The sequence below is a fragment of the Condylostylus longicornis genome, unplaced genomic scaffold (genome assembly GCF_029603195.1).
Source record: "Condylostylus longicornis isolate FDR11 unplaced genomic scaffold, ASM2960319v2 ptg000010l, whole genome shotgun sequence".
Classification (NCBI taxonomy): domain Eukaryota; kingdom Metazoa; phylum Arthropoda; class Insecta; order Diptera; family Dolichopodidae; genus Condylostylus; species Condylostylus longicornis.
In genome coordinates, this window is record NW_026577979.1 from 9,206,722 (window position 1) to 9,222,442 (window position 15,721).

The window sequence follows — 15,721 nt, forward strand, 5'->3', positions numbered from 1 at the left end:
GTTATTGCGAGTTAAAATAGACTGTGAATTTCCACTCATAAGCATCATCATAATTTTTTAATTTAAATTAGAATTATCCAATTATGGTGATTTTTCTGTTTTTCGCTTTTATTTCCAAATCTAGACGAATGTGTCTGAAATAAATCTATAAGTAATATATATCTACATACAAACATTAAGATTTGTTGATTGAGTCCACTATTTTTAAAATCTATATTGTCGGAATTTGGTTTTATTGCCATTAATTACGATTTTATACTAAAAATGCGGTTTAGCAAATGTTTAATTTATAAGCAATTTTTCTTATCATCAAATAATTTCCTAAATTTCAAGTAAGTCAAGTAAGGGAATTTCACAATGCTCATAGAAATGGACATAGGTAACTTAATGCTATTACTTTCACTGTAATTTGAGTATTCTAAATATTTATTGAAAAATAGAAATACAAATCGGAAATATTGTGATAATATAAATAAAAAAAAAAATAGTTAAAACTCGACTTAACCCCAAAACATTCAACTATGATTTTCATTTTTCATATTTTATCATTAATTTTCATTTATTTATTTTTTTATTAAGTGCCTTCAATTCCTTCAATTATTGTATTTAACTCAAAAATATTTTTTTTTTATAGACTGGGCGGACCATTACAACCTGGTGTTGGAGGTGTTGGAGTTGGTGTTGGTGGTGGAGGCCAACAACAAATAACACAAAGTATGTCAACAGGAAATAACACAGTTGGTGGCCAACATTGTCAACAATTGAGTGGTTCATCACCATTAGTAATGCCTGGTTTTCCACTTAGAACATCACATTCAGCTCACACACCACATTATTCACCTTATTCACCCTCCAGGTAAGTTAAAAGAGAATAATATAATTTATTTTATATAAACAATTGTATACGGAATACATACGTTGTGTATACAAGTGAGCCTAAGTATGTGTTATGTGTACATTTATTTATTTTATTTAAAATTAAATAATACAAAGAAGAAAAAGGAAAAGAGAGAAAAACTAATTTTGTTTACAAGTTATTTGTTGCTTAGTCATGACAATCAAACAAAAAACAAAAAAACAAGAAGACAAGAAAATTTTTTTTTTTAATAAAATTAAGTTTTCTTATTCCTTGGAATAAGGTACACAACTTTCTGTACACAAAGTTAACATAACCATTTATATTTTGTTGTTATTATGTATCTATACGTACTGCTATGCATATGTAGACTGTTTTCGAGACATTACCTTTTCGTTGCTTTGATAATGTATTGATATAATAACAATGACATTGAATTACATTGTACAAGGAAAATAAAAATGAAAAATTAATGGGCATATGTCGGACTCAAAATAAATTAAAAAAAAAAAAAAAAGAAGAAGAAAGAAACACTCAATAAATAGAAACATACTTTTTAATAAAATTAATTTAAAATCGACAGTATTTTTGAGGGTATGTATATATAGAGAAGATAGACTATTTAGATTGAGGGATAAACACTTAAGAAGAAATTTTTAATAAAGGTTGTCTTTGCATATTAAATATAAAGATTTTTATTAGAAATTGGTGTATGCGTAAATTTCGTGTGTTATTTTAGACGTCTATACGGTACAAGAGCAATTACGACATTTCTTGGTAAATTTTATTAAATATTAATGGGAGTTATTGACATAATAATATAATTTTGATATAGTAAAGGTATGAGCTTGGTATTAATTCAAATTTCTCGAATTTTATAATAATGAACGTCTTATACCATCTAATCTCTCATATGTACTTCAGAATTTTTGAAATTGAATTAGAATATTTTTCAATATTTTTAATTTATGTAAGTAGGTACTTATGTTATATGAAATAGAATATAAAATAGAATAAGGGAATTAAAATTAAAATCAAATTGTTCCGGTGATTTTTTGCCCTTAATTTTAAAGCACTCTGCTAATCTTTTTTTTTTTATAATTTGACAAAGTAGTCAATGTCTTCGACGTTAAATTTAATGCTCGTAATAAGCCGCATAGTGATAATAACTACCTAAGTTCGAATTTTCGAGCGAAAAAAAAATAAATTAAGTTTAAAAATTTAAAAAAACTTTTAAAAAAAGTCCAGTATTCACAAAATTTTCAAACCTAAACCAAAATTTGAGATACCTCACGTTTTTATAATTCTTTTCAGCGCTTTTCTAACCAAAGAGGAAAACAATTTCTTATTGATTTCACTTTTTCCATCTTGAGATAGAAAACTGAAAATTTGTACATCAATTGTTCTTTTCGAGAAATCTATTTTTCTAGAGGAAAATTCTTACCTTCCATTAGAAAGTATGACTCGTTAAAGTCTTAAAATATCTTCTTCTTCTTCTTGTAGCTTTAAAACTCGGGTTGGGTTTTAGCTTTCTGCACAATTGACCTCCATTGTTTTCGATTCTGGACACGTTGTTTCCAATTAGTTACTTGCATTTTCAGTGTTATACCCTGGACGTTGTCTTCCCATCTTAATCTCGGTTTACCTCTTCCTTTAGCTACAAGCGGTCTGTTGAGGAATATTTGATTTTGGGCTCTGTTTTCGTGAATTCTTACAACATGCCAACCCAACTGAGCATTTGAGACTGAACGTATTTCACTTCATCTTTCTGACTCAGATTGTAGTCTGAAAATTATTGTTATTATTGTTATTATATTAATTTACTAAAACATTAAAATTACAAAATGGCCACTAAAATTAATCAATATCTAAAATCCGTTTTTTTTTTTAATTTTTTCTATTAAATGGTATATATGTATGTAAGTTGTAGAATCCTGAAATATTCACAGTTTCTATAAGATTGAGAAATAATTTATTTTGTTAAATTTTTTGATATTAGATTGAAAATAGTAAATAATGTCCTTAATACGAATTTTAATTAAATTGATTAACAGTATGGAAAAAAAACACCTTAAATTTATTAATAAAATTTTCCCGGGTATAAAAATTATTTCAACTTTTTTATTACACATAATATTAAAAATTTATAATTGAATTATCATGAAAAAAAATCAATCATAGTAATTATTATAATAAAATCAATCAAAGATAATTACTTTTTACGTTCTAATTATTGAACATATTCAATTAAAAAAAGTGTCGCGTCAGTTTCTATTTAATGCGTGTATACAAACATATATACTCTTATATAAGTATTTACAGACATTTTCATTTTGTTTACCAAGCATAAAAAATTGTAGTAAAAGAGTGGAATAGGTATGATTTCAATAAAAAAATTAAAACTAATAATCGTTATAATCAGAATACACATACGAGCTAACAAACTTATTACAATTATACATAAACAATATTTTAATAAGTAAAATCAACGTCCCTTCTCTTTATGCACGTGCATTGCACACATGGGATATCTGAACATACATTAAAAATAATGTTGAGTTTATTTAAATCCAAACACATCACAATCCAATTATACGTACAATGTAAGTAAATAGATATATACACATATAATATATATAAATATTATGTACATAAACATTTTAATGCATAGATGGGTAGTGAAAAGAATTTTTTTATTTATCATCGCAATTATTTGATTAATTGAAGTTATTGGGTATTAAAAAGAAAAATGTCATAAACCCTATATTATACACATATATATGTATATAAATAATATTATAATATATTTACGTGTTTTCCTAGAAAAATAGGTACAGCCTGCTCTTTTACTTCTATATAATTTTTAAACAGATTTCGTGATCTTCTTATACAGCCACAATGTCAGAATATCGTTGATTTTTACTAAACTGGAACAGAAACTTTTGTATGCCAACATACTTGTCAACTGTGTCTGGTATGATTCACTTTATTCCTTATACTATTAAATAATGCATGAGAAAACCCCAATCGATTGCTTAATTCAGAAATGACTTTGATGAAAATTCAAAAAGTAATGACAAAAAATTACTTTTCCTAAAAAATCTAAAACCCAATTAATTTTCGAAATTTTAACCCTTACAGTTTCAAACCTATTACAATGAACATTGGCATAGTGTTAAAATACTTATTAAAGACACCTTATACGTTCCATACGCTCATTTTATTTTCAAACAAACGTTCTTTTATGCATAATTAATAATAAAAAAAACTTGGAAAAATTATGATGTCTAATAATTATTTATGTTAAAAAAAACAAGTAAATGGAAAATACACACCCAAATATCCAATTAACTCAATAACGTAACAATTTTCTTTATACTATATCATGATTTATAACATTTTTATTAAACTATATAGGTACATAAATAGTTATAAAACTATAAAAAAAAAACATGTAAAACAAAATAAAAATAAAAAATATTAATGAAAGGAGAAAGTAATTTAAAGAAGAAGGCGAATTATGTAACGCACCATTGTGTAAGTAAAGCATTCAACTCAATTTAATAACTCACACCTAATAATTTTTAACAAGTTCTCTTTAAACGCAAAGCTGTGTATTACATATAATGCATACCGCATAAGAATTTATTTAGAATAGGGCTAATCGAGCGCTTTAGAGATTGAGTTGATGTTGAATAGAATTATGTATGTATTTAGTAAAAAATTTGAAGGATCGATACCTTTACGAAGGTAAAAATAATGTGTTAAAAATAAGCTTAAAAGACATACGAGTACATATTATAAAATTTAGTTTATCTTAGTCTTCGACTAAGCAAGGAACGACAACTAAACTCAAAATATTTTAATTCAAATAAGATGAACCGAAAACTAAAGCTTAAGCGGGCAACTGTTATTTTTCCATTAACAGTGGAATGGGACTTTGCGAAATGTTTCTATTAGCTATCCAAAATTGGTGGACTTTCATTTGTTACAAATAAAAATTTTAATTATATGAAAATTTAAAAGAATTTATCAACCTTTGTTTCCTCTGCCTGTCGTCTGTCTGTTGGTTTATTCGAAATCGACTACTCGGTATGAAAATCTTGTATATTTTTTACAAAATAGACTTCCCATACTCAATTTCTTTCAATGAGCAATGACAGCATTTGACATTACTTTAAATTACGTTATTGAGAGAAATTCTTTTCTACACTTTCAAAAAACGCAAATCTCATACTCTTTTTAAAAAATTTTCATATCAAATTTTGTCTATTGTTGTCAATATAAGGATTGACCTTCACGCTTAAGATTAAATTACTATGATCTTATAAAATTGGTTTTTTTTTCTCTTATTATTTTAGTTAATTTATTTTAACACCTTCACAGTGTTGTAATGCTTTTCTCGTTTTGGATGCTATTTACAAAAGACATTATATTGTCTTGTAACATTTAAGAGAACAAAAACACAATTTTGTTTTTCTATTTTTTATTTATTTTTTGACAAAATAAAACCACCTACACAGTCTTAGTTACAAGTAACATGAAAATAATTATAATGCTTATAATTCACTGTTACCAAATACAAACGAACTTCATCAGATATTTATCTATACAATACATATGTATGTATATATGTATATATAAATTTGTGTGTAATTCATAAGCAATGAAAGAATTATAATAATAATTGTTGATAATATTTTAAGAATCTGATTAAAAATTTTTTTGCTAATCATTCTTGAAATTTTTCGAAAATGAGAAAAATAAATAAAACGTGAGAAACCTTGTGAACCACAAAACAATCACAATCTAGCGCCATTTAATCAGAAGATTTGTTTATCATGTTTATTTAATATAATTGGTATAACATTTTAAATTCGAGTTAAAGAAATCAGTGTGTTTGTGAATTAATCTTAAATAATCGAAATGCATTAAATTTATTTTAGTTTTCTATTCATAGAGCAATAAAATTAATGATTATTACTGCGACTCTCTTAAATTAAATTTCTATTATGAGTTTATGGAAAATATATTCTTAGTATCACAATAAAATAATATTAATATTCGTAAGAGAAATTTAAACTTTTATAAAGTTGCTTTTAGCACCAATATAAATTAATGTTAGAGAGTGTTATATTATGATTTTATGAGATTTTAAACAATAATTCTTACACTATTTTCACTTTGATTTCTATCAGATATGTAAAGACCACTATTATAAATATTTTAATACTGTATACTGAAGAAACAAAATATGAATCACATGAAATTTTCTTGAGGACGAATTGATCTTGAAAAAGATAATGTATATTAAGCATTTTTTAAATTCCGAATGGCTTACCTTAACCCTATTAAAAAAATTTATTTATAATTGCAGTAAATATAAATTTTCAATGGAAATTATGCCGGAAAAAAGAAATTTGTCTTAATTATTATTCAGTGATTCACTGTTTTCGAGCTGGTTCTGTAGAATATAGAGTACCCAAATATAGTACTTAAATTACAGTATAGGTTTTCCAATAGAGTGTTTTCCATTCATCATTCCAAAAAATTTTGAAAGTTACTGTTTAAAAGTTTTTTACTCACTTACTTATCTATCGTGCTTTCGTATTATTTCTCACATCAATTTAATTTTTTACTCTTTAAATTTTCATTTTAAAGCATAATAATGATCAGTTGCAGTTAATTTTATTATACAAAAAGGTGTGATATTGTGTAGGATGTCCACCCTATAATTTTCAAAAAAAAAAAGCGCACATTTACTGCATGTAATCAAAAACTGTTTTCTTTTCTCTAAAGTTATAAAACAAAACGCTACGGTATACCATTAAAATGTTCTTTTTCTATTTTGTTCTACTTGGTTTTATTGTGATTGTTTTGTTTTTTATTATGTTTTTCTTTAATTTCTTAATCATCATAAACAAAAAGTTAAAATTGGTTGCTCTTCAAAATCATCAAAACGTAAATTCATTTTAATCAAAATGAATGATAGTCTAAAAAAACAAAGATGAACACTATTGTCACTTATTTTATTATGTTATTGATGCAACCCACTATAAACGTGTAGGTAAAGTACGTTATTTAACTAAGAACATTAAAACGTTAACAATTTAGCTTTTATTCTTTTAATTATTATTATGCAGAGAACAATATTTAAGGAAGCATTGAGTTGAATTAAAGATATTGAGTGGGTCTTATATTTAAGATTGACGGTTGATGGATGTATACATAGTTAAATATGCATTAATTTAGGATACATAAGAATTAAACATGATGGTTCTCTATATGCAAACTTGTATACCTTTTTATAATACTATATTTTACTATCACTTACTTTATTTTAGAAGCCAATTAAACTCCTAGGTCTAGAAATATACTCACAACACTTATAATATTTACTGCTTAAAAATTAATACCTATTTTAAATTTAGAATAAAACATATGAGTAAATAAAATATTAAAAGAGATGCCTGGCAATCCTTTGAACTCGTTCTAAAATAAAATTTTCCATGCTTATAGATTGAACAATTCAATTGTAAAATAAGACGAATAAGATTTAATTGGAGAAATAATTTATTGAAATTATTTCCACTAATTAATTTATTTTCATAAAAAATTTAATATTTTGACTTGCTTTATTAATAAAAGGCGTATAGTAATACGAAACTATTTCAAAAAACACACTTAAATTTCAAATAATATTAAAATTTAAAGAACGGGCAAAATCATTTCATAGTTTTGAAAGTGACTCACGGTTACTCTCTTTTAAATATCACTAAAACAATTTCTCTTAATTTCTTCATAATTTTTTTATTCGCACTAACACCGTAATTCCATTAAAATAATTTCTTTCTCATCTTATCTTTAATATTAATTTGTAAAATGTATAAGGAATGGAAATGAAAAATGTAAAGAAGAGATGAGAAAGAAAGCAAGAAAGAGAGTAATTTTTGAATTAAAAATTTTAAAATGTTTCAATTTAAAAATAGGTCAAAGTATAGTTTTCTAACATGGAAATTTAATCAAAATGTGCAACATATTGCAAAAAAAAAATTATACAGTCAAATTAAAGAAAACTTAACTATAATTAATATTTCTGATTTCATTTAATTTTTGCGATGTAAAAGACAGAAAAATCACTTCTAAAAAATTTTAATTAAATTTATCAAATAATATAATCTCTCTCTCTCAGCTCTCAATTATGCAATTATACATACATTTATATAAATACTTAGCTGTAAAGAATGTTAATAAAAGGATATTTTTTAAGGTTATACTTTTAAAATTAAAATTATTATAAAATATAAGAAGGGTTGCAATGAAAATGCATAAATAATAATGGTGTAACCCATATTTAAAGAACAGCAAAGCAAAATTACTTTATCTTAACTTCAAGAGTTAAAATTATATACCTCTGGATTTAAACGAATTATAATTTTAACCAAATTGTTATTCATCTTTGAAGAGAAGTGTATAGCAGATGGTTATAATCTATATACACATTGTATTGCAAAACAGATGTTTAAAATTGAGTAGAAATGATTTTCGTAACTAAAAGTAATATAATCTTATTTGTTAGGATCAATTAACTAAATGTGAGTATAATTTTTAAGGAAATTACGATAATTATTTGAATGTGTCCGTTCAACATAACTTCAAATTTTTGTTGTTTACGAACAAGGATTTTGTCGTAGAAAATAACTTGAAGATGTTATGTAAAATGACAAATAATTTGATTGTGTTGCCATCAAATTTCAATTTTGTATATAGGAAAAAAAATATTTTAACAAAACTAGGAATGAATTTATTTTTGAATGAGCATTATAAACTAGCCAAATTTTTTAAAATTAACGATAAAATTTCTGCTTTATGAAAATTTGCACCATCTTCTTGTTCCTTAAAACGAAATTAAATTAAAAATAATAATAAATTGGGAATTATTCTATTTTTTTTTGAAAAATGAGTGGGTAATCTCTTAATTAAAACACGCAAGTTTTATTGAATTCCTTTAGACACCACCTAATAATTATTCAACCCAAATTTACTCAATATTCAAGTCCTGTCCAATTATCCTTAAAAATTTTACTTTTCTATAATTTTTTGTTTTGTTTGTGTATAATTAAATTCAATGTTATAATTACACGCGGGCTTTTGTATACTATAACACGTAATTATTAGAAAATAAAATAGAATAGTACATTCAGCAATTCTTAAAACATTTACTTACTATTTTGAAATTAGAATTATTAAAAATTAATTCAAAAGGGATTAACTTTCATTTCAATTAAATAAAAGAATAAAGAGTTTATATATAGTAAATAACTTTTAAAAAGTTGCATCTTGTCTATTCATATATATACGAAATTTTATTTCAAAAAGAAAAATACAAAATCTCAAAAATATTTTAATACTTTAACATGCATATTTAATTAACACACTTAAATTTTGTATATAACATTCTTTATTACCTTATATATAACATTATATTTGTATAGGGTATAATTTTATATATCAATTCTATTCACAGATGGTTTAATATTGCAATAATAACAAGAACAAAATAATAAAGGAAAAATGAAAAAAAAAGGAGCACAGCGTGCTTTGTGTGTAATAACCATTTTTGCCTTCAAAATCTTTTTAATTTTCTTTTCTCTGATGATGATTTTAATTAAACTTTTTCCAATTTACCAACATTTCATGTACATAAATAATAAGTATAAAATTCAAAAAGGCTATAATTTACGTAAACATTATATAGCTACATTAGGAACCTATATACATACATATATAGGGTAGTATATTGCTATTTATTAACTATGCACAACTAATCATATATACAATATACATCATTAGCATGCATACGTACATATTTTGTTACAATAAATAAAATAAGTGATAGCTATTTTCTTTTAAAAAAAAAAACAAAGAATGCAAAAAAAAAAAGAAAAATATTCCTTTTCAAATGCCCATAACTCCTGACCTAAATAATTTTTTTTTTGCAAAAAAAAAAATAAAAACGAAAAAAAAAAAATAGAGAAGAAAATCCTTCGTTGGTTTTATTTTCATTTAAAATTTCATAGTCTGCAAAATTGTATGTTCAAAGTGTATAACAGTTATATTATTATATAGGTATGTACCTATGCAATTTCAACTTCTGCATTAGTAAGCTTAAATAGCATAATAATTTACGATATACATTCATTTGTATTCTTGAACATATAAGGTATAGAAAAGTGTGGTACTAAAATATAGATATAACATTTTACTATATGTTAGTTGCTCATTTCCATCTCCATTTTTGTATAACACACATATACTTACATACATTTTGTGATTAGTCAACTGAACTTGATTCGAGTAAGTGCTGCTCAACAATCTGCAAAAATATTCTCTTTTTTTGTTTTTTTTTTCTTTTTTTTTTTTTTTTTTTTTTGTTATATTAATGTTATTATGTATATTTTAACTTTTTCAATGCTCTTTTCTTCTTGATTCTCTCTTATTGAAAAAAGAAAAACAAAAAGAGAAATATGCAAGTTGTGTGTTCTTTTACCTACATACTTTTTGCATTATTTTTATATTTAAGTTGCTGTTTTTGATATTATTTTTATCTACATATCTGTTTCAGGGTACCTATAGGTAATAAAATGCACACATACATACCAAACTAAATTTGAAAGGATGATAAAAAAAAATTTCATTTTTTTCTCATTTTCTTCCTGTTTTCATATTTTTGTTTTCAATTTCATTTTAAGGATGCAAGAGAGGAGAACAGAAAAAAAAAATGATTTCTTCTTAAAATATAATTTGCAATCAAATTAAAAACTTTCGCTGTGAACTTTAATAATAATAAGGTTGTTTTTCTTTTTCTGTATTTTTGCTTCAAGAAAAATTTTTTTATTTAAATTATATTATGCATACGGTATATTATATGTACATAGTTTTATATTTTGTTATGAATAAGTTCCGAAAATTTTAAAATGATTAGTAATGAAATGAAATTAATAAAGAGTAAATGTTATAGTAGAAATTCCTTTCAGGTCTTGTTAAATTGACAAAAATCAATTAATTTTGCGATTAAACTTTGTTTTTGCAGCAATTCATTTTAATTTTACGGAATAAAATCTTTAAGTTATTATAGTGAAATCGCAGTATTATTGAATAAAATCGCAATTACCGCATCGCTAAACATGCATCTTACAAAATATGGGTGATTATAATATCATAACCATAGAATATAACTGTTATACATAAAAAATTACGGCGAATCTATTTTAAAATTGCGAATATAAATAATTTATTAAATAATTTTACTTTTATTATGAATAAACCCCGAATTTTCGAAACCCTTGTTTGCGTTTTTGTAATACAATTGTAACAAATTAAAACTTTCGCATAGAACTTTTTTTTTAAATAAAAAAATAATTTATAAATAGCTACAGCGTTTACAAATACATTTATATACAGATATATTTAAACTTGCAATAAGAAAAGATTTAAGTGAAGGAGTTTATTTGAAATATAAAAGGGATAAAATCTTTTCTTTTAGAAGCGTTGTGGAAAGGGGGTGGGAAGGGACAAGAAATTTATTTTCACATTTTTCATTTAAATCATTTTTTCCAATGGTTTTTCCCATTTCTGTCTCCGTCTTTTTCTTTTTTTTCTTCTGTTTTATTTAATTTTCTAATTAGTGAGTTATTCGTTCACCTTTATTATATATGTAGTTGCATTAAGAAGCAAATCGTTCAATTCACTTTGTATTTTTAAAAAATACTAATTTTAAAAGATTGAATAAGAATTTATGCATACAAATGCTTATGTATAGAAAAATGAATGTATAAATGTAGGTGAATTTAAAGTGTTAACGATAACTTTTGTATAGTGACATAAAATTGTGTTGCATTAAAAGTTTAATATAGGGGTTTAAATGTAGGGCAAAATTGAATATAGAATAAGAGGGTCTGTATTACAAAAAGTTCTGGAGTTTACCTATTTTAAAGTTGTAAGGATAATAGTATAATTAAATTAAGCAATATTAATTTAATGAAAATTAAAGACGTTGTACTTAAATTTTAGATAATGTATAAAACAAAAAAATAGAAAATAAAGTTCTAGTTAATTTTTGTTATAAAAATTTTGAAATATTGCAATCATTAATACTTAATTACACTTATTACACTTGTCAAGTATATTAAAATTGTGTTCTTGATTTACGGGAACATCCATATAAATGGGATTTCAGTCCATATAATTGGGTTCTTTATGGACTGGAGGACAGAAATTCCATGAACTTAAGCGTATGATTTGCAATAATATCGTTGATAGCATTATGAGTTTGTACCCTACATTTAAATTTAAATTACTAGTAACTTACTGGTAAACTCAAAATTTGAGCATGAAACATATTTTGAACTGCTATTTAACTTATATACCAGTAATAATTCTAACAATTTCTGAAAATTTCCTCTAAGAACCAGTTCTAAATGAATATATTTACTATTAAAATACATACAGTTGAAAACTTGTAGAATTATCGCGTACTGGGGCAGATTTAAGCCTCAAAAATTGGCTATAATTTCTATAATTTTTCAATTAAAATCTCATTAAATTAAAAAACAATACTCAACAAATTAAAAAATTTTTAATAATTTATTTTTCATACATTTATTTTGTATGTTAAGGTTATTAGAAATTTCAATATTATTTTTAAATAGGTCGAAGAAAAACTTCCACAATATACGAAATTTTTCTTTTTTTAAAGAAAATGATGTTAAAATTAAATTTCCTATTATACGAACGGAATTTCATATACATATACACACATAAATTCTTATAATATACAAAATGTCATACAGACAAAATTTATATTAGAGTGTTGTAATAAAAATATTGAAAAATGTAGTGTCGATAATATTATAGAAGAAGTAGAAATAGTTTTTGAACAAGGAAATTGACATATTTCTCAATTGAATTTTAAAATTTTTTTATTTTCTCTTTCGAATGCTTATGGAAAAAGAAAGAAAAAAAAACGTAGTATAGATTTTATAATAATTTTTAAATTCCTTGTATATTGATCCTTTTGTAATTTTTAAAAGATCATCCCTTTCTTTTTTCATCTTTATTATTATGTACATGAATAAAATATGTTGCGGAAATTTAAAATCACAAGAAAATTATAATTTTTTCCTCTTTTCCTTTTTTGTTTTTCATTTTGAAAATATTTTGAAGATGAAGAAGAAAATTGAAAAAACAGTAAATTATCAATATTCTAGTCTGTTTCTAGTTCGCCAAATAGTTGTACGTGAATTTAAAAATTCGAATAAGAAAATATAGTAAAAGGAAAAAAATTGCATGTAGGATATGAAGACTTCCTGTAAATCAAGAGCACAATATTATTTTCGTTTTTTTTGTAATAAAATGAGGTATTCAATATTTCCTATAATTTATGCTATAAATTTTCTTCAATTGAAATTCCGTACTGTTATATCAGCTATTTCTAAAGATAATTTCTAAAGTTATTTTTATTTTCTGAACGGTTTCGTTTAGGCGAATATGATAGTGTTATATAATGTTTTAATTTTGATTCTCAGTGCTTCACATGTGTTCAAAAACTTACTCCAGTCTAAAACTCTATATGAATGTACTCAGTATGAATAGTAATTATGTTATGGTTTGATTTTAAATTAAATTCTGCCAGTAACTGCCGGGTGAGCAGCTTGTCCTTTGCATTCCTTTCCATTAATTAATGAAGTTTTTAGGCAACTATAGCTGTTGCATTACTACAGTAAATAGTTGGTTGGTACTATTCCATTACTACAATGTTATAATGCTTCCCTACTTCCTTTTCTTAAGTTTAAGGTTGTTTCCCTAAAAGACAGATTTAGATTTATTCAATTTATTATCCAGTATTTTGAAAAATATCCAGTATTCAATTTATTATCTAGTATTTTGAAAAATAATCTTATATAGTTCTTTGGAAGCAATGAATCATATGGAAAGGTTTTCAATATTCCTGCTAAAAATCTTAAACATGCTTCTTTTATAATTAGACTCGTGCTTCTGATTCAATTTTTAAAGTTTGAAATTATGAATATTCTTACTGGAAGATCTTATTTAAATATTTCATATTCGTACATATAAGTAATTCAATTACATATTATCTCTACATAGATAATATTTAGATATAATATTTATTTGATATGACACATTTATTTTACGGTTCAAAGCATTTCAATTTCATTCCCAATATTTCAATCATCATTGTTAAATTTTTAACTTTCTTCTTCCGATTCGTTCATGGCACAAAATATTATCTATTATGTATATAGGTATACATTGTGCATATATGAGATTTCATGTTACATGGTATGTTTGTATGTATATATAATATTTTTTTTATTTAAGAACATATAACACACATATACAAATACAGTTTACGTACCTTACCTTAAATACACAATATATTCATCTACCTTATTCTTATATAAATTTTAAATAATCAAGTGTAAATATTATTAAATTTTTGAAAATTTTTCCAAAAAAAAAATCATGTGGTTTACATTTTGAGGTTTGACCCAAATCTTATTGATACACAAAAAAATAAGAAAAAAAAAATATTGAATTGAATTGAAATTATTAAAATTTGAAAAGGAAAGAGTCATATATTTTGTTTTTTTATCTAAAGAATTTTTTTAAACTCTTAATTTTCTTCTCGGACCTTATATATGAATTTAAAGGACATTTTATTTAGAATATATATCAGGGTAATAGATTTATAATAGTCAAAAGAGAAAAGAGAAAGACACTACCAAATTCTAAAGAATAAATTTCGTTTTCTTTTCTTTTCAGTTTTTGTTGCAGTTTTTCATTATTTATTTTGAAAATGAAATGAGAAGACAATTTTCCATACATAAATTTAAAAAAAAAAACGTAAAATTGGCAAAAACAATCTTTTCCAGAAATCATAATAAGGAAATCATAAAAAAAAAAATTAATATTTGAAATCTATGAATAACCCAGTTACTCATATCGTGTAGAATTGCTCAGGTTATCGAAATAAGATTTTTCTTACACAATCAAACTAGTGGTCATTTCACAGACCAGATGTAGACTATTTAACACAACGGAGGGTTCTAAGCACAAAATGATACAAGGTAAAAGCCTCACAGAGTGCTAATACCCAAAAATAAATGTTAATGTTCACAATACGATTCCAAATTTAGCAAATTACGTTATTTAACTCTTTCCTTTTAAATTTAAGAAAGAGAATGCAGCGAAATAAAGTGTATAGGTTTCATTCAATAATTTCAAAACGTTGTTTCTACTACCCCAGAATACTCAATTATAAATGATTTTGGAACCTCATACAGAAAATATCATTAATTGCTTATTGTGAGGAATAGATTATTGGTTTTTGAAAGCTTAACACTTAATATCTTCAGAAATACTAATAAAAACTGCAATAAAATCTAACTACAAAGCTCCGAAAATTTGTTGCTGCTCTCTTTTTTTGAATTTAGTGTACGATACCTTAACTTAAAACACTGTAGTTCTTTAATTTTAAATATAACAAGTTTCTACAATATCAGTAGAAATCTACGTTCTTCATATTCCTATTGAAAGTTTTAAGATTTCACAGTTTAATGTAAGAGTCAACAATTGATTCTATACGTAGGAAGCAAATTACTTACCCCTATAAGTATGCAGAGAATATTTTCAATATTTTTGTATTTTTCACATACATTTTACTTTTAATTTACGTGTTCGAAAAGAAGCATGGGAGAAAGAACAAAGATCTTGCAAAGGCAAGCAAAATATTTTATTAAATAAAAAAACATTGAAAAATTTTTAGATTTTTTCTATGGAAAA

At 24.2% G+C, this 15,721-nt stretch overlaps 1 protein-coding gene across 2 annotated transcripts in view; it reads left to right on the forward strand.

Moving 5' to 3' along the window:
* The first annotated feature begins 638 nt into the window (after positions 1 to 638).
* LOC129618803 (teneurin-a) overlaps positions 639 to 15,721 on the forward strand; it is a 364,957-nt gene continuing 349,874 nt past the window's right edge. For both annotated transcript variants that reach the window (XM_055533811.1, XM_055533812.1), the window contains exon 1: positions 639 to 856. In XM_055533811.1, coding sequence (XP_055389786.1) covers positions 717 to 856 — 140 coding nt within the window. In that variant the 5' untranslated portion in view covers positions 639 to 716. The remainder of the gene's footprint in view (positions 857 to 15,721) is intronic.